Source organism: Peromyscus maniculatus, chromosome 6, assembly GCF_049852395.1.
Source record: "Peromyscus maniculatus bairdii isolate BWxNUB_F1_BW_parent chromosome 6, HU_Pman_BW_mat_3.1, whole genome shotgun sequence".
NCBI classification, from domain to species: domain Eukaryota; kingdom Metazoa; phylum Chordata; class Mammalia; order Rodentia; family Cricetidae; genus Peromyscus; species Peromyscus maniculatus.
The window spans coordinates 62,480,062-62,499,242 of record NC_134857.1 but is presented as its reverse complement, the minus strand read 5'-3'; the positions used below and the strand labels follow the sequence as shown (position 1 = coordinate 62,499,242).

The 19,181-nt window shown below is 39.1% G+C and overlaps 1 protein-coding gene across 3 annotated transcripts in view; it reads left to right on the top strand.

Annotated features, from left to right (window-relative positions):
• Positions 1-19,181, top strand: part of Gucy1a1 (guanylate cyclase 1 soluble subunit alpha 1) — a 56,405-nt gene that overhangs the window by 14,087 nt on the left and 23,137 nt on the right. For 2 of the 3 annotated variants that reach the window (XM_006985304.4, XM_076574294.1), the window contains exons 2-3: positions 13,184-13,545; positions 18,287-18,348. In XM_006985304.4, coding sequence (XP_006985366.1) covers positions 13,291-13,545; positions 18,287-18,348 — 317 coding nt within the window. In that variant the 5' untranslated portion in view covers positions 13,184-13,290. Of the gene's footprint in view, positions 1-10,026; positions 10,155-13,183; positions 13,546-18,286; positions 18,349-19,181 lie in introns of those variants that run through there. The other variant, XM_016003810.3, reaches the window with a different exon arrangement.

Genomic DNA, 19,181 nt, shown 5'->3' with positions numbered 1-19,181 from the left:
TTATGTGTGAGTCCTCTGAGTGCTATTCCCATTCATGTGCGGCTGCACAACATTTTATTTATGCAACATTTTATTTATGTCCATTAAACAGTGATGGACATTAGAAGTGCTTTCAGTTTTTGGTTCTTACAAATAAAACTGGAAGGATGGAGAGATGGCTCATCCAAAAATACAAGTAAAGCTGATATGAACATTTACATATTAATCTATATTTAAATATATGTTTATATTTCTCCTGAATAAACATGTAAAATTTGAAAAGATTGTCAAAGGGAATACCTATAATTTTATGAAAACATCAAATTAGGGTTATGGTACCATTTGGCCATCAACACCATATGGTTATTTTAGTTGTTCCATATTGTAAAAACCTTTGATATTTCAAACTTCATCTAGAACTGGTGGGACAGACCTATGATTACAGCTGAAGAGGAGGCTGAGACAGGAGGACACAAGCTCAAAGCCTGCTTTGATTATTGAGTGAGTCCCAGACCAACTTGAGTAGCTTAGTGAGACTCAAAATAAAAAGACAAACAGGTTATAAGTCAATGGTAGACCATTTGTGATGTCTTGAGTTCAATTAACATTAATACACACACACACACACACACACACACACACACACACACACACACACACACACACACACAGAGGCACCCTAATGGATTTTTGCCTGATTTATAATATGCTACATATTAAAAAGTTATTTATTGGCTGCTAATGGCTGTTCTAAGGAAAATGTAAATCAAGTCCTTGCCCATTTTTGAAGGGAATCACCAGTTTTCTTATTGAGTTGTAAGGCTTTGTATATTCAAGAGTCAACTCTCGCTGATGGATGTGTTACTGATGTCCTCTCTGGCTGTGTGTGTCTATCTGTTAGCTAATTTAACACCATCTTTCAGAGAACAGTAGTGTCTGTTGGTATTTAGTTTTGACGAGGCCCCATTTACCAAGCTCTTGCTCTGCATCTCACAGTTTTCCTCCTCGAGTCTCTGCCCCGTGCATGGTCACAAAGTACTTTTTCTATGTTTCCTTCAAGCAGTTTCATGATTTTAACATTTAAGTGTGTGGTGCATTACAATTAATTTTTGTTGGTATAAAGTATTAGTAAAGATCCTTTTCCCCATGTGGATTTCTAATTGTTTCAATGTTATTTATTAAGAAAACCTTAATTATTGTATTACCTAGAAGCTTCCATCGACAATATAGTTATGATGCTTTTGGGACTGTCTTGTCGGTATATTTGTCCGATGTACTTGATCTTTACCTTATATCATTCTTTTTACACTCAAACCAAAGACATTCCATTCTGTCCCCACTGAGCTTATTTCCTTTTACTCCGTTCCACCATGAATACTCAAGTTTCTTGTTTCAGTTCTGTGAATTTCTTTCCCATCTTAAATGCTAATGCTGACTTCAAACTCCTTGCTGTCTTCCCACAGCTATCTCTTTTTGAGCGTGTCTCCTTTTTTTGTGTTCATTCCCATCATACTTTGCTTATCACTATTTCTATGTCTTAATCATAACATCTTTGTTGAATCCTTAAACACGATCAATCCCAGAGCCTAAATTTAGCCATTTTTGTTTCTCTTTATGTCACATTTGGACCTTAAATTTAAGTTCTACGTTCACTAGCTTCCTTTAGGGGGAGGGACACAGGTTAAGGTCTCCCGTATGTTATGCTTGAAAGACATCAAACATACTTCTCCCTAAATATTTTGCTAACAATCAAAAGCCATATAAACAAAAATACAGTTCAACAGCCATTTGGATCTCCTGAGTTCCTTCTGTCACTCCTTCCTATAAATGCCCTTGTTATCGCTTCAGACAGAGCCCCAGAGCCACTGTGGTCCTCAGATCTCCTTAGCTGCCACCTCATGCCCCCTTCAATTTCACACTATCTCCAGTAGCCATCCTTTCCTGCCTCTTTCCCACAGCTTCCTTCATCCCTGCATTCACTGGGCAGTTCTTTTGTGGTCCTTTGCCAAAGTCTTTGCGTCTAAACCTAATTGCCTTTACCCTGATGCTCAAATTCTACATGTTCCTAGATGATTTTCTTCCTTATCCCATTGCTTGCTGCCTGAAAGTGATGTTTCTTACGTACATTGTCCACTATCTATTTCTTCTTCCACTCTGTCCTTGTCCTAGCCGTTTAAGGAAGTTAGTGTGAGTGTGCATCATTCACATTAGTCTTTCAGGAATATAAAAAAAACAAAACAAAACATTTTTTCATAGTCTCTGAATTTTGACTGAATTGTAAGTGAATTTATAGCAACCTGTGCCCAACCCCATTTCTGAAAGGTAATGTAATTTGTAGGCTCTGATCTAGCTTCATTTTACTTACATTTTATAATTTTTATTTCTGTGTCTTGTTCTGTGTATTATTTAGAGTTGATAGTTTAAGATTAATATATTTACCAATGCTAGTTATATTCACTGAGTGTTCAGTGACAGAGTAAAACTGTTCAAAGAGCTTTTCAAAAACTTCTGAACCATAGGGAGCATATGGCTTGTTCCTTAGATGATATAGCCATGAAATGGGGGAGAAAATGGGGTGTTTCATGGGCATCATTGACTTTTTTGGCAACCTCAGACCTTAGTGCAATTCAGAAATCTATGTTTGTGGTAAGATTTCAGTTTCACAAACCTTAAAAGCTACAGATAACAGTAAATGAGAAATAAAAGGTGTATGTGAACCTTTAAATTTGCTTTCATAAGTCATGTGCCATTGTGCATGTATGTTTGAATTGTCACATATGAAGCGCTAAGGATACTAAGGAAAATGTGTCAATTTGATAATTATTTAAGCTACCATACCCATTTGTTTATATTATAATATAATTACATCATTCCTACCTTTCCCTTTCTCCCTCCAAACCCTCCCATATATCCCTTCTTGCTATCTTTCAAATTTATAGTTTCCCCTCAATAATTGTCGCTACAAACACACACACACACAAATGCGCGTGCGCGCGCACACACACACACACACACACACACAAGTATATATGCATATATTTTCATAAATACATAAATGCAATCTGTTTAGTCTGTGTAATATTACTTACATGTGTATTTTTTATGCTGAACTTTTGCTATTAGATAACCACTTCACCAAGGAAGACTATTTCCTTTCTCTCAGCATTCTTAGTTGTTTCATGGGATTTCTCTTGGCTTCAGTGTGTCTATTGTCATTTTTTTCAGCTCATATTTGGGCAGTCATATAGGTGAGGCTTTATGGGCATAGCTTCTGACTTTATTGGAAGACACAATCTCACATCAAATTCCCTTTTCTCTGCCTCTTACTGGGAGAAAATAATGTGCTGGTTGTCTGCCTTGGATAAATTTACTCTGATCTACACAGCTGGTGAGAGGAAGGCTAAACTCATATCTGAGTTTTGGTAAAGTGACACATACAGAATAATGAATAAAGTTATTTTAAAAAATATACCGGAAGAATTCAGAGTCAACTAAGGCTACTTTATCTAGAAAGTATGAAAGATGATGAAAAATCATATGAAACAATCTGGGAAAGGGTTGAAAAAATTGTAGGCAGCAAAAGTATCTTAATATTGTGTGGTAGGTGGAAAATCATGTGCAACCCTCTGATTCAACTGAGATAAAGGATTTAATGCCAAAAGCTTGCCATGTATAGAACCCAAAAGAATTAGGTGAGGACCAAGCATGTGTAGACTAGTGAGTGAGCACTTGCCCAGCACTTGTGAGGCCCCAGGCTCCGGTTAGGGAGTCTATAGGAGGGGTGCTTCTACATTTAAGTTGAAGAAAGTGGTCAGAGTGAACTTGGTGAGTTTGGGCTCATGAACAATTGAACTCCTGCATCACCTTTGTCCCTGATAAGTGTTGGGATACCTGTCACTTGTTCAGTATAAGAGACCACAGCAAATGATCTCTGAAACCCATGACAGTTCAAACTTCTGTTATTTTCAGTGACTTTATGTAAAAGATATCAAAAGAAAAGTACAAATTGAGATTTACTGTGGACACACAGATTTCTTTTAGTTCCCTATTTTGAATCATCGAGAAAGCAGAAAACATTTAAAAACAAGGTTGTGGTTTTGAATGCAGTGGGAAAAGACTCAGCCCTTCCCCACACATTCCTCACTAGTATCTAAATATATACTTTAGGTCCATGTTAAGAAGCCAAATGCATTTTTGCTCATGATTTCTTCAGAACTAAGCATTATATAAATTCAAAATAAACTGGATTTGTGTTAGTATTTTCTGTGTCTGCTGCTAGCCTGATCCTAGCATGGACCTTAGGGAGATACATTCCACTGTCCTCGTGTTAGTAACCAAAGATTATTTTCTGCCTTGAGGATCAGAAAGAACTGTGCTGTCGACCTGAAAGTTCAAGAGTCTCCAGTTGTTCCCAGGAAGAACTGGTCAGTGGCTGAGCCACCAGGCAGACTTGGGAAGAGCATCCTCTCTAGGCCTTTGAGACTCAAGGAAGTGCCTTTGCTGCTACCTTTACCACCCGCATGATTGACATGGCTTGTGCTTGCTCTTCCTGGTCTTTCTTTGGTGGTCTATTGCAGCCAAGCCCATCTCTTGATTAACCAGGTCTTGGTCATGTTTGAAAAGTTTCTGCTTCTCATAGTGGCATTGAAATGTGAATTTGCCATGACAATGTCACTTTGACTCTTTTTTTGTCAAGGAACTTGTAAAACATACCCAGGGCTCCATGGAAAGAACCGTGCGTCCCTGCCTAGCTCTTCATTTAGGCTCTTCTTTCGAGATAAATCATTACCCAGTTAATTTTGCTTTTGTCATCTTCTGGACCAATTCTGATCTCTTACTCTCACAGCTAGTTTCCTGTCAAGGGGCATGGTCATCATTCTCTTAGTATTCATTAATCTTCAAACAGATATTGTTTCTGGTAGTTTCAGGATAATAAGCACTGGATACCTACCAGAGTTCCTTTATGTAGGCTTTGATAAATGGCTAAAAATGTTTTCATGGGTATAAAATGTCAGTGGGTCTTTCTGAGAAGATAAAAAGATTTGACAGTAATAGAGTTCAGTGTTTGCTAGTGTAATTGTTACGTAGAGTATAGGGCATGCTACATCATGGCCATGTTGTATGTGCCAAGGCATTGGTCTGCTCTAAAGTAGCCAACCAGACACTGATAATTTTACCTCTATTGTAAGAAGTTTCCAGATAAGTAGTGGAAGAGATAGTGTGTCTTTTGTTTTCGAAACTTGAACATAAGATTTTTTCCCCTTTGTTTAAAAACTACAAATCTGTGGGAACCAGTGAAAACGAGGCATTGTGTTTCCTCTAGTCTTCAATTAAATTGGATTTCATCACCATTTCTCTAGTTACTGGGGTTGATAACAGTGTGAAGTCTCCAGGGCCATGCTGCCAGTAACTAGCAGTTGTGCTAAACAAAGCATGGTCATCACTACTGGACATAGAGATAAGCACTTAACACTTCTTGCTTGTTTATCCTCACAACATACTTAGACACAAATTATTATCAGTAGCCTTATTTTCCAGATGGAAAATGTTTAGGTAGATTTGACTTAGAGCTTGACTCTTGGCCCAAGAGTTTGTGCAGGCAGAGGAACATCTGTTGCTATGACTTAAGCCCTGAACTGTGACATTAATTTTGATACTTCAATGCATAATTAGGTTGACCTACTTACATCTGAATCAAAATTTCCAAATCATGAAGTCCCTCTTATGCTGATTGTCAGTGTTCTTAAAACTCACATACTTATTCCCTTGTCCCCTCAACATATGGAATATCACTGTCATAGATGGGGAACATATACGTGTGTGTGTGTGTGTGTGTGTGTGTGTGTGTGTGTGTGTGTGTGTGTATGTGGATGTGTGTATATGTGGATGTGTGTTTCTGTATATGATGCCAAGGACATAGAGGGTCTATTCTCAGGTCTTCCTACTTGAAGACAATTTAAGAGAAGAAAAAATGTTAATGTTATGATGACAGACATACAATCATCAATTAACTAAATATATCAGTATTACATGAAGTAAATATCAAAATCCAATATACCAATAAATAACCTTGATTTTATTTAATAAACCAGTCAGTTCAACTGTTTAATAATGAAGGTTTGATTTTCATTTTGAAAGTTCCATCAAATTTTATTATGTAAATCATAAACAAAAGCAGAATATGTGCCCATAAATAAATCTGATTTATACCTAACTTGAAAATTTCAATCACACATTTTTGGGAGCAGAGACTTTTTATTGTTTGAGAATTTCATACATGCATAAGATTTTGATTAAATCTACTCTCTTCCACCCCTGTTCTCAAAGTTCTTCTCTATCCCCACCATTACGGTTACTCCCAACTTCATATACTCTGGCTTTAGCCCACTGAGTTTACTTCCAGCGCATGGATACAGGAGCAGCTACTGGAGCATGAGTAGCCTCTCCCGGGAAACGTCCCTGAAGAGAACTGACTCTCCCTCCCACAGCTGCTGTCAGCTGCCAGCATTCCTCCACTAGGAGTGGACCGTATTGAACCAGGGAGGAAGCTCCTCTGACGTAGCATGATGCATTCTATCTGGCAAAACTTGCTTGAGTACTGCAAAAGCGCACACTACAAATACAAGATTTCTGGGAAGAAAATGCTTTGGAGGAAACATCACATTATTCCTGAGCCCTAATAAATGCCCTAACAATTCTAAAAGGCAATTCTAAAACTTTGTTAAAAGACAAGTACTGAATTCCAGTGCAAACCTCCCAACAGCAACAATAGACTTTGATTTCAAGACAAAGAGGTTTAAATACCTTGATGGGAAGAAATTATGAAATGGTTTTGTGAGTATAAAGACAAGGGGGAAAAACAAGGAAAATTGTGTGCAAGATACTTTTGAAATGGGGAATCTGGTCAGTTTCAGGTAAGAGAAATAAAATCAAGGGTGACCTCCTGTGAGCGCCACTCCACACGGAAACTCTCCTCTACCCACAGATCTTTCTGAGCCAATTCACATTGTAGAGCTGCATAATGTCTATCTGAATATTATACAAAAAACAAACTGGATTTTCAGAGTGTTAAAAATGTAGTTTTGTTTTATTTTCTTCGATGATAAGGTTGCATTGTGTAACCCAGCCTAGCATTCATTCATGCTCCTCCTGGCTCAGGCTCACAATTGTCAGGATTATTATCTTACGTTTAAAAATATAAAAGATGTTTGTCAGATTCACTGAAGTGCCCCAACTCTCATAAAACATATTACATGGGGTAAAATATTCTGAATGTCATCATAATCAAATAACCAAGGCCAATGAAGACACATTGTTCTCTGCAGATAGAACACTTTCTATGGCTATCGTTACAGTATAGTCCCAAGAATGTGTTGTTTGGCCAAGTCCTGTGGATTTTCTCCACCAAACACTTGTGGTGTTGGTTAGCACTTTCATCCTCAGAGTCTGCATTCACCCCATCTCAGTCTTATTATCTGTGCAACTCTAACCCAGTTTTCATCTTCTAGAAATGCAGTCAGTTATTCACACTTTGGACTCTCTGATGCCTGTACTGTGGAGTTTTTGCTTGTTTTACCTAGTTACTGAAGCCTGCTGATTGATGACCAATGTTCATTTAATCTTTCATCTTCTCCTTTTTAAACACCCTACTTGAGTCAGTCCGGGATTACTTTAGGCCCTTAAACATGGTTTCTTAATATTCAAGCATGCTTTTTTTTCCTGACACTATTTTCACATGGCTGAGCTTTAAGCTCCTCATGGGTGAAGCTGGGTCTTTATTTGCATTCTTATAGCACTGAGCATTGTCTCTGGGAACTGATGTCCCAGATGTCATTATCTACAAAGCATATGCTCTGTGAGAACAAAGAGTGCCTTTGGCTATCACTGGGCCACTGGGTTTTGAAGACTGCTTAGCGAGACAGCCATACTTGTGGAACAGAATAAACGAGGTAGAAGGAAATCTAGTAATTTTAAAGATGGTGTGGGTCAAGATTATGTAAAGGAAAAACAAATAAATGAAGAATTCAAAGTTTTAAAGGGCAAGAGAATCTTTTCCTGCAAGCATCAATGATTGACTTAACAAGGAAATTTCAATCACATCTTGGAAACAAAAGCCTGAAAGGAGTCTTACACAAAGACCATGTTACACAACTATAACATAGATGCAGAGGTTCTAGGTCAGCCCCACGCAGGCTCCCTGGTTTTTAGTTCAGTCTCTGTGAGCCCCTGTGAGCCCACGTTAGTCAGTTCTGTAGGTTTTCTTGTTGTGTCCTTGACATCACTGGGTCCTGCAATCCTTCCTCCCCCTCTTCTGCAGGACTCCTGGAGCTCAGCCTAATGTTTGGCTGTGGGTCTCTGCATCTGTTTCCATCAGTTGCTGAGTAACAGTGGGAGCAGGGGCTGTCTCTGACTCTGTTGCCTGCTCTTGGGACCCTTTCTACCGAATTGCTTCATCCAGCCTTAATAGAAGAGGAGATGCCTAGTCTCTCTGCAGCTTGATATTGCATGGCTGTCTGGTATCCATGGGAGGCCCACCTGTATCTGAAGAGAAACAGTGGAGGAAGAGTGGATGGGGTAGATTGGGGAAGTGGGGAAGGTGGGGGAAGAAACTGGGAAGAGGGGAGAGAGGGGAGACTTTGTGATGTTAAAACAAAAATAAACAAATAAGTAAATCATCATCAACAACAAAGCCAGAAAGTTGTAGCCCAGAAAATAAATGTGGTCAGCAAAGGTGAGCTCAGCCACAGCCCTGACCTTTCAGGAAATGTATAGACAATAGACAGTGGTTGTTCTGAGAGAAATGATGCAACTAAGATGTCTGAAGTGTATCACCTTAAAAAAACAAACAAACAAACAACAACAACAAAAAAAAAAACAGTGCTGGGGAAACTCGGTCATGTTCCCTAATTTTTCTTCTTGTCTTCCTTTGATCACAGAGGAAATTTTCTAAGCATTTCCTGCTGCAGAGTGAAGAATAGCTCACTGTCTAAGGCAAACCTGGGGTATTTCCCTAGTTTTGAAGGTTGAAACACTTCTATCCTTTCTATCTACCTAAATATTCACTGTTGTTCTTCCTTTTACTTAAAAAAAAGTTACAATTTGTGTTGATGTATGCACACTGTGTCCTATCCTGATATTGAAGTTTGATTGTTTGAGCCCCTCTCCCTTCAGCTTGTCTTAAAACTCTCAACTTTGTGCTCCAATGTTAAAACAGGTATACTGCTGTAGTCACAGGCACATCTAAGCCTTCCATGTGGTAATCAACATTGGACATGGCTGATGCTTGCTCTTCAGGTGGATGCTGTGGGATGTTCTCTATGCTATGAACATGTTGCTCTGATTGATTAATAAATAAAGTGCTGATTGGCCAGTAGCCAGGCAGGAAGTATAGGTGGGACAAAGAGAGAGAATTCTGGGAACAGGAAGGCTGAGGGAGAGAGATGCTGCCAGCCACTGTGATGAGAAGCATAATGTAAGATACCAGTAAGCCATGAGCCACATGGCAAGGTATAGGTGAATAGAAATGGGTTAATTTAAGATGTAAGAACAGATAGCAAGAAGCCTGCCACGGCCATAAAGTTTATAAATAATATAAGCGGCTGTGTGTTTATTTGAGTCTGAGTGGCTGCTGGCCCCAGGCAGGACTGGAGATAACTCCAGCTACAGGTGGAGGTTTAGCTCCCAAGCTGCACTTTCCTCAGAGCCTCTAGGTCTGAAATCTGCTTTTCAATTATTGCAATGAAAAGAGGTACTTGTTGTTAGATGTGGCCAAGAAGTTCTCTTCTCAGGTCTACTGGACCCTGTTGATGGCAGCATAAAAACTTTTCATGATTGATCAGATGTTAGAGTTTAAAGGAAGAGTGCCTTTATCTGAACAATAAAATATCCCAGTTATTAACATAAGCCCAGGGAGGCCTCATTATTATCACCAAGGCAAAATTAATTTCTCACTAGGAAAAATAAGAGATATTTAGTAATTGAGGGTGGGGGGCTGTTTAATCGTCAGCTTTTAGGCTAGCAAGAAACTCTCCAAGTTTCTGAGAACATACTATCTCACTGTTTGCCAAGCCCTTGTCACTATACTTATTATTTTAATTTGTTTTTCCCCTTGCATATCTACCCTCTTCCCAGCCAGCTCTATACTGACCTCATCAAGTGACCACACTATTTCTGAAGTGAGTGCTGACATTACACATAAAAATAATCTCTAGTTTAGTGGAAGAATGTCTGTTGTGTTCCTGGCAAACCCAAGACACACAGAGGTTTCAAGTGTACTGATCCTTGTACATCTGTTTCCTAGTGTAATTTCATCAGTCACAGATGAAGAATGCTAATTACTTTGTTTATACATGTGTGATTTAATGAGACTAAACACTCAGCCAACCTTCAATAAGTGCAACTTATTTGCCATTGCTGTTTTTAAGTTAATAAAAATCATGCCAAGCACATTTTCTGGAAATGGGAGCATTGTGCAATTCAAAGGAAGGGAGAATTCTAAGGGCAGTTGACAGCTTATATGTAATTTGTAGGCAGGCTGAGTAAGCAAGGAAGCATTAGGCTTTGGGATAAGGGTTCAAATCCAGTGTGGAAGAAAGATTAAGTATAATGGAAGGCTGTATTCTGCCAAAACTCCAAGGCCAACACTAAAATTCTGGTATGTATTAGAATGAATAACTTTCTGTAAGAAGCAGCAGTATATTTCTGCCAGATTTCAATGCATAACCTATTAATGATTACTTTCCTTTTGCTTTCAAGTACCCTTTTCTAGTTATTATGTTCACACTTTGAGAGAACTGAAAAAAAAATGTGGCATTGCTATTGCAGGTATTTCATTTGAAAAATAATATAGAAGAGTGTCATCATTATTATTTTAAAAATAAATGTATATTTTAAATTATCTTCTAATCTACTTACTTTCAAGTTAAGCAGAACTGGATTCTTGCTCTGGGATGTAGCTCAGGAGGAGAGTTCTTGTCCAGAACATGTGATCTGCTAGGTTCTTCCCTAGAATTGCAGACATCCACCACCCAAACTGATCCATATGCTGGGATGTGGCTCAAGGGTAGCATGCTTGCCCAGCAAGTGTGATGCCTGAATTATCCTTGCAAACATTCATACTCATATTGGATCTACTTCATTTAAAAAGAGGAGTGGGCAGAGAAGATGAAAAGGCAACACCGTCCTTACATTTGGATTCAAATGGTTCCATTGATTCACTCAGATGCTTAGAGTCAGCAAAGCAAAGCCTGTGGGCCAGATTCCTCCATTCACAGCCTGATTTGCAAATGCTTTATTAGAATACATTCATGCCCATTTGTTTATGGCCTATGACTCTCTTTGTGATGCAAAAGTAGAACTGAATATTTGCAACTGAAGCCGTATAGCCTACAAAGCTGAAAGGATCTCTAAGGCCCTTGATAGAAAAGACTTATTAATCATAGATTTCAGCCTTCAAAAAGAATAGAAGTTAATAAGCAAAGACAATAGATAATAATGGTTGTCTTATATTGTAAAGAAATAAAGACTGAGACAATATTAAACAAACAAACAAAAAAACTGGTGAAAGTCTTTCATGCTTAGTTCCTTCTGAATCTATATAGCTATTTCACTAAGAAACTACCAGCCAAGAAGCAAGGGCATTTAAATCATCACTGATTTTTAATGCAAGCCTGTCAAACCTATTCCCAAGATGAGCTAATCTTAGTTTATGAACTGGGCCCACTGGAGTGAATTTGTAGTAACAGAAAATATGCTAACTTGAGAGATAGGAGGACTTCGAGTGAAATGTTTCTAGCAATTCAAATAAGGGGAAATGACCTGAAGTTTTGAGTTCTTAGTCCTCTGGGAATGGTAATACCTGTATCTAGAAGGTGCCGTGATGATTAAAGGCACATTTAAATGCACACAGAACCTCCAGTGACGGATAGCTAGCAATAAGTGGGTTGGGCTTGTGTGAAGATGTGAAATGATGTCATCAACAAAGAAGCACAGGGAAACATGCTAAAGGAAACACCCAGAATCTCAGCGGACCCCTGGCATGGCTCCTTGGTTTACCTAAGAGTCACCTATACAGCTATAGACAGAGATCCCTGCAAATACCATGATGTATTCTTCGAACTTGTAGCTTTTGAGGGGGAGGAAGCTTTTTATGATAACATTTTAAAATTGTTTCACTATTTATAGTGAGAAACTTCTTTTAGTGATCATGTTCTTCTTTTTCTTTTTAATCCTAAGTCTCTAGAAGGATATGAGGGCTATCTGCTTACAGATAGTACTAGAAAATGCTGAGCTGTTAAGCACACAGCCTTTTTTCTTCAAAGAAAGAAACTGACACCTGTTTTCCTTCCAGAAGGCTGGGAATGGTTGTGTTACTACCTCGTAATCTTTTCTATTCTTAAAGCCAGCCCTCACTGAATGCTCTCAAATCCCCCCAATCATTCCCAGTCAAGAGAACCCATCCTCAGGCTTACTGCAAGCCCATTCTCCCTAGGTCCTTGTCCTAGGCACTATTTTTCAGTAGATAGAACCTATTGCTATAGAAAAGGTCTCGGGTGCTCAGCTAAAGAGATGAGCTTTGCAAAGGAGTCTTGGATGTAGTCATGCCTAAAGCTTTGTCGTGATAATTGTCATGTGGAAATTTCTCCCCAGAGTTTTGCTGTATTTATATATGTAAGAAATAAGTCACTTGGGGTCAGATTCCAGAAGTTTTGGCCCAACACCAGCTAACTAGAATCTAACTGAACCCAAGTTTCATTCTCACCTCACCCAGATAGTAGAAAAATACATATATTGAAGGATTTAAGAGAAACGTTGGCATGTACCATTCTGATGTTTAAGCAGGGCACACAATGAGATTATACTAGTTCTAGCATTAATGAAGCAAAGACCACGCTGTTTCATTCTTGTGAAATCAGACAGAAACAAATGGATTGAAAAGGTAGAAATCTGTAGTTGATGCTAAGAACATTTACAGAAAATGAGATTTTATTTTAAAGATATTTAATGCACTCTAGGCAAGTATTTTTTACTCTAGTATACTGAAGTGTGCATGTGTTAAAGTGCTTTCCCAATGTGCCAATCAGTCTTCATTGATACTCGGTTGGCAATTTCCCCTCTATGACCCTTTTCCTTTAGGCACCTAGCTTTCTGTTGCGTGTAAAGTCACCTCTCTCCTTGTTCTGTTCTGACTTCCTGCTGCCCATAGACACCCGGTCACCAGTGTCCTTGAGTTGGCAGGAGGAGCAGATATTCATCAGTCTATATCAACACCAACTAGTGAGCAGGAAACCTCACCAGAGCCCAAGGAACACCATGTTCTGCAGGAAGTTCAAGGATCTCAAGATCACAGGGGAGTGCCCTTTCTCCTTACTGGCCCCTGGTCAGGTTCCAAAAGAGCCGACAGAGGAGGTAGCAGGAGGCTCTGAGGGCTGCCAGGCCACTCTGCCCATCTGCCAGGACATTCCTGAGAAGAATGCACAAGGGAATCTTCCCCAAAGAAAGACAAGCCGCAACAGAGTCTACCTACACACTCTGGCAGAAAGTATTTGCAAGCTCATCTTCCCAGAGGTAAGTGCTCTCCGTTTAACAATGATAATGGTATTTCATGATTGGGAAAGAAAAGGTTTTCAAAAGAAAATATTTAGAAATGGGTTTCTCACTTTTAAGGGCATGGTAAACAGAATTTCCTTGAAGCGCATGAAAACTGCCTTTTTTAAATAACCATATTCTGAATTGTGAGTCATCTTCAAAAGTCTCGTATCTTGAATTCCTTTCAAAAAATCACTAGACTGTGACAACTCTGTGTGTTTGCTTCATCCCTCAAACTCAGCTTCCTTTATCTGTAAAATGGAGATGTATCGCACCTTCCTCTGAGTGTTACTGTACACTGAATGAAATCATCTTCCACTCTTGCCCCAGAAATTCTAGAGAAGCAGGATGGCATGATCCAAATCAAACACCTTTCAGTGGGAGAACAATGCTGCTTTAACAACAACATAGGCTGAGGTGAGGTGATGTTGGTGCCCGAGGAACAGGAGACCAGAAGTGGATCTCCAAGGAAAGTAGAATAGAGGTAGCAGAAAGTTGAAGATATTTATTACAAAGATGGTATTGATTGCACGTTACACTTAATGACTGTTGAAATGCAAATATTTAATTATTTTTTCCCAGTCCTAGTCATTAGATACCCAGTTTTGTTGAGACTGGGAAACATAGCCCTTCCCATAGAGGTGACTTACACTGCAGTCTGGGAGGTTTTACCCAAGGACAGAGTAAGATATAGGGTGGCAAATGGATGGTGCTCAATATTTTCTTTAATGATCTCTGTTGATATCTCGTTGTGCTCATGGATAATTTTCAACATTCTCTTACAGCAAATTAGACTTCCTCAAGATTATTGTTCTGAATTCCTAGTCATTTCCCTAGGGTTGATGACTAGAGAGTTACTTCTTCTGCCCTCTGTCACGTTCGTTCTCCTGATTCCTTGTATCACTTTGCTTTGCTTTCTGTGTATTGGAGAAGCAGCTGGATTGCCGACCTCTGTTAACTGACGTTGAGATTGGAAATACCTTGAGCGATTGGTTAGCCAGAAGTTCTGGGAGTCTCTGGGATCTTTTCTCTGCCATGTGCTTTCTTTTTCTCTCCTCATCTCCTGGGAAAGAAGCTACGTGTGTGCCTTCTCACAATCTGGAAGAAGCAGGCAGACTACTGCAAGCTATAGGACTTCATGTAGGGAGGAATACCCTTGACACTATTTATTGGCTTCTTCCAGGGTTAAGATCATTTGCTTCATGGCAGTAAATGTCCTAATGTTGAATATGTTTGACATGGGTATTAACCAATCTATTCTACTTTATCAACTGCCCAAATATCTGCTTGGTCTTTTTATAGAGACATCTGCTTTTCATGAGTTATTTTTTGAGTTGGCACATTTAATGTTTGCATTTTAGTTTTAGTTACTTTAATAACCTTATGAAAGAGATTTAAAATTCAATTTGGCATAGTAGTTCTTATTTTAGATGATCAGATTTAACTCTCCAATTATATTTTCGTGGGGGATGGTAGGAATGAAAACCCATTAGCCTGAGCAAATTATTAACAGGAACTCTCATTTCAAAAAAGTGAAATGGTTGTTTTTAAAGGAGCTTCCTTGATCACATAATGAAAAATTACTATTTCCACTTGAAAAGCAACAACTAAGGCATATAGAGTTAGATCATTTGTTCAAAGTGAAAGAGATAGCTGGTGATGGAGAACTCCACATCTCATTAATAATTAAGAGCATTGTATTTTATCTTTATTAATTAAAATATTACTGATTTAGAAAAGCATTGAACTCTGAAGAAGCTTCTAGGGAGACAGCTGAGTGGGCAAAGAGCTGTGTATGCAAGCATGAGAGCCTGAGTTCAGTACCTCGAATTCTTGTACAAAGCTGGGCATGGTAATATACACTTGTAATCTCAGCATTAGGGACAGGGAGTTGGTGCCTCCTTGGGGCTTGCTTGCAAGCCAGACAAGCTTAATTGGTAAAGGCAGTGAGGCATCTTGTTTTAATGTGAAAACAAAAAAAAAACCCAAGGAACAATATCCATGTTTGATCACTGGAGTCCATCAGTACACACAGGTAGGACATGTATACAGATGAACACCTCTCCACATACACACACACACACACACACACACACACACACACACACACACACACACACCACCTAAGTGTCTAGACTGAGAAATCAAAAGAAGCACAGCATGAAGAAAGACACTCCGTGCACCAGATCTTGCCGGGAAACACTTTGTCTGGAAAAGCCTATGTATTTTATTTGAACCTACACATTCTCATAACAACAATGAATGCTGCCTGATTTTTCCTAGGGACATGTAAAACAAGTCCTATTTACCCCAGATAGGGAAGCGTGACAGTAAATCAATGTGAGTATTCCATCCAAGTACAGCTCTGTGAACTGATAAGCTTATTAAAGCTACTTACAAGACTATACATAGTCCAAAAACAGCTACATCATCCAAAAGCCTAAACACCAAGTGAGTGATGACTTCACAAAGCTGAAATAGTCTCCTCTTTAGTTAATCTTCTACCTCTTGTAGACTCCTTGCATCCCCCAGGATCAAGCACATTTGTGGGGCAGCAGAAAATAGTGATTGGAATCCTATGGGAGGGACTCACTATCCCTCCCCCAATTTCTTCTGTTAGGGAGTGTTAACAATTTCTATACCATAACAATAGAGTTGGTTATCACTGCATTGTTTTAGTCCATTGCTATAAAACTATGGGGCTAAGGCCATTTTGTAGGTCACCACATCAACCTCTCCTGAGTGGTGGCTGGTGGTCATGACAAGCTCTGGTCTTGTCTGGCATAGAAGAAACCACTAGGTACAACACCATTATAAGACAAAGTTAGAGTCCTGCCTGCAGAAGTTCACTACAACAATTTATTCATGCTTTCACGAGTAGAATTCAATACTTTCTTTTTTAAAAAAGTAAGTCTGATTAACAAAGTCAGAAAAACAAAGAAGGAGCTCAGAAAATGGCAAAATAGTGCACCTGAGGGTCTATTTGTAATTGAAAAGCAAGAGAAAGATGTCTCTCATCGCATCACACATGAAAAACAACAAATTCCCCATTGACAGGACTGGGTAGATTTTCTTTCTTCATAACCCATCAACAGTTTCTGACCAGAAGCTGATAGGGATGAGCAAATGGACTTCTCTTGCCTTTCTGGGCTTCTACTCCATTAGGTGAGATAGATAATAAGAGAAAAACTTGAGTAGCAACACTGGAAGAAAACCAAGACCTCATACACAGAGGAGAGGCAGCCCCCGTTGCCCCCATGACCCATTCCTCACATGAATAAACTTCTCTCAGAAGGGAGAACTCTCAGAAGTCTGTGGTTGCTTGGGTTTGTATTACACTAGCATCTATAGCTAGAGATGTAGAGTAACTCCTGAGTGGAAGGCTCTTGAGAAAATGAGTTTCCCAGACACGTGCCTGGGATGATCCCTTACACTCTACGCACTCACAAGCTGATGGGCCTTGCTCTTTCCTTGATGTGAAAGACTACTATGAGATATGTCGACTTATTCCCCTCTGAACCTGTCATTTATCTATTATTTTTCAGCTCTTTGCTGTCACAAAGTCAACAGGACATGCTCAGATTCTACCTTTTAATCACATCTACCTGTTTTTCCTCATCCTGTCCCAGATGTGTCCCTTTCTCCATTCCTTTACCATCAAAAAATTTACTCTTCACTATAAATTTATATTTTCTTGGAATTTCTTTTGAGTGATTACATTTTCTTTGAATAAATTTTTTTGTGTATTTTCTAAGCTTGATCTACATATTTAAAACTCAAAGTCCTTTTTGAAAATGATCTTGCTACTTTTTTTTTAACAACATTGCCTTCTGTGACTAGTGGAAACTCTATGAGAGATATAAATAGATTAAGGCAAAAGGAATTTCCCAACTTGGATCATATCCAGAAAGTTCTTGACTTTCCTGTGTGTAAACTGGAAACAAGAATCAATGATCAGGTCTTCATGCATAGACATGTATAATTTTCATACAGGTTGCAAAACTGAACACTTCTCATCAATGTTCCCATTTTTGTTTATCAAGTAGAAAAAAAGATACATTAAAAGAGATATGGGGGGAGCATTGCTTATGTATGTCTCACAAAAAAGGGAAAACTTATAAACTCTCAGATATCAATAAAAGAGGGTAAAAGTACTAATATTTGATAAGGATTATTAGTTCAAAACTTGGAAATCAGTATAGTTAAGATAGGTCCATGACTCTTGAAATAAACAAGAGTGTTCTGGTGGCAGATTAATTTGAGTGGCTGAAAAGGAAGCAGAGATAACTTTAGGTTTTTTGAGTAGAATTCTGAAAAGTGAGTAGAGTATGTAGGAAAGAGCACTATAGTCCTTGGTGAGCTATGGAGGGGATATCGTTTAGGAAGGGAACAGCATGTGTCTGACTTGAGCTCTGCAGTTGAAATATTGGTAGTGTATCCAGGGAGACTTCTTGGCCCAGAGGAAGAGATGATATGGATTTGTGCATTGCAGAAGACCTGATATTACAAACTGACATTTTCTGTTTGGGATCAGCTCAGGGACCCCCATGCAACCAAACACAAAATAGTCTGAGCTTACTGATTCTTCCCAAGATTGAAAAATATGTGGGAAAGAAGTATCCTTTCCCATGATGCAAATGCACCGCACTTGCCATCAAGTGAAAGTTTCCATTCCCTTACAAGAAACCTTAAAGAATTGCTACATTTTTTTTATTCCCAGTTTGAGCGACTGAACCTTGCACTTCAGAGAACACTGGCAAAGCATAAGATTAAAGAAAGCAGGTAAGCGATACCACTTTAGTTGTATGAAGCCCCATCACAAAGATATTGTTAAAAATGATCAATTCTTACTGAATATTTTGACTCATACTGGATTTTTATTATATACCAAAAACTGAATTAAGCATGCTAGCAATTACAAATTTGGAAATAAATTTATTTACTTTCAAAGGCTCATGAGAGATGGAAGTTTGGCCTTCGTGTTTTTTAAAGAATCTGGTTTGTATCCTTTGTTTTGTTTGTTTATTGTTGTTTAACTAAACCTGGTCACATGTGCTTCTGGTGGATAAACTGATTATCCCTGTTCTCAGTATTTAACTTGTGAATAGTAAATACTGAGTGCAAACTTGCAGAGCAGAAGATTGGAGTTTTGCAAGCCAACACCACGGTGGACACAATCTACAAACTTCCAAACACCTTCATGTGCTTCTCCTCCCCATAGGCACGCAGTCTGCTCTATGGAGTATCTGGGCTGGAATTTCCTGCTGAATAGCTTCAGTCAGACTTGACCCAGGCAACTTGACTGAGCCAAGCAAGAGTCCTGAACTGCCCAGGAGAGTGTGAATCTGTGTCTGACAGAAGCTTTGTTTATAGGACAGACCTGACAAGCATCCCAGAGGCGCCTCTGCCTCTATCCACAATTCCCAGACAGGCTGATAAGATAGCCGCAAGTCAATCTTGTTGAGCTATGGGCGCTGTCTGTACACGTCCTTGGCAGCCAGCTTGCTTGAGATTTATTCTCAGGCCTTTGTGCTCTGAAATGACCCTCCTGCTGGATGGAGATCTGTTCTCTGTGATGCCCCCTGTACAAGAGTCCTCAAAAGTGAAGCCCACAG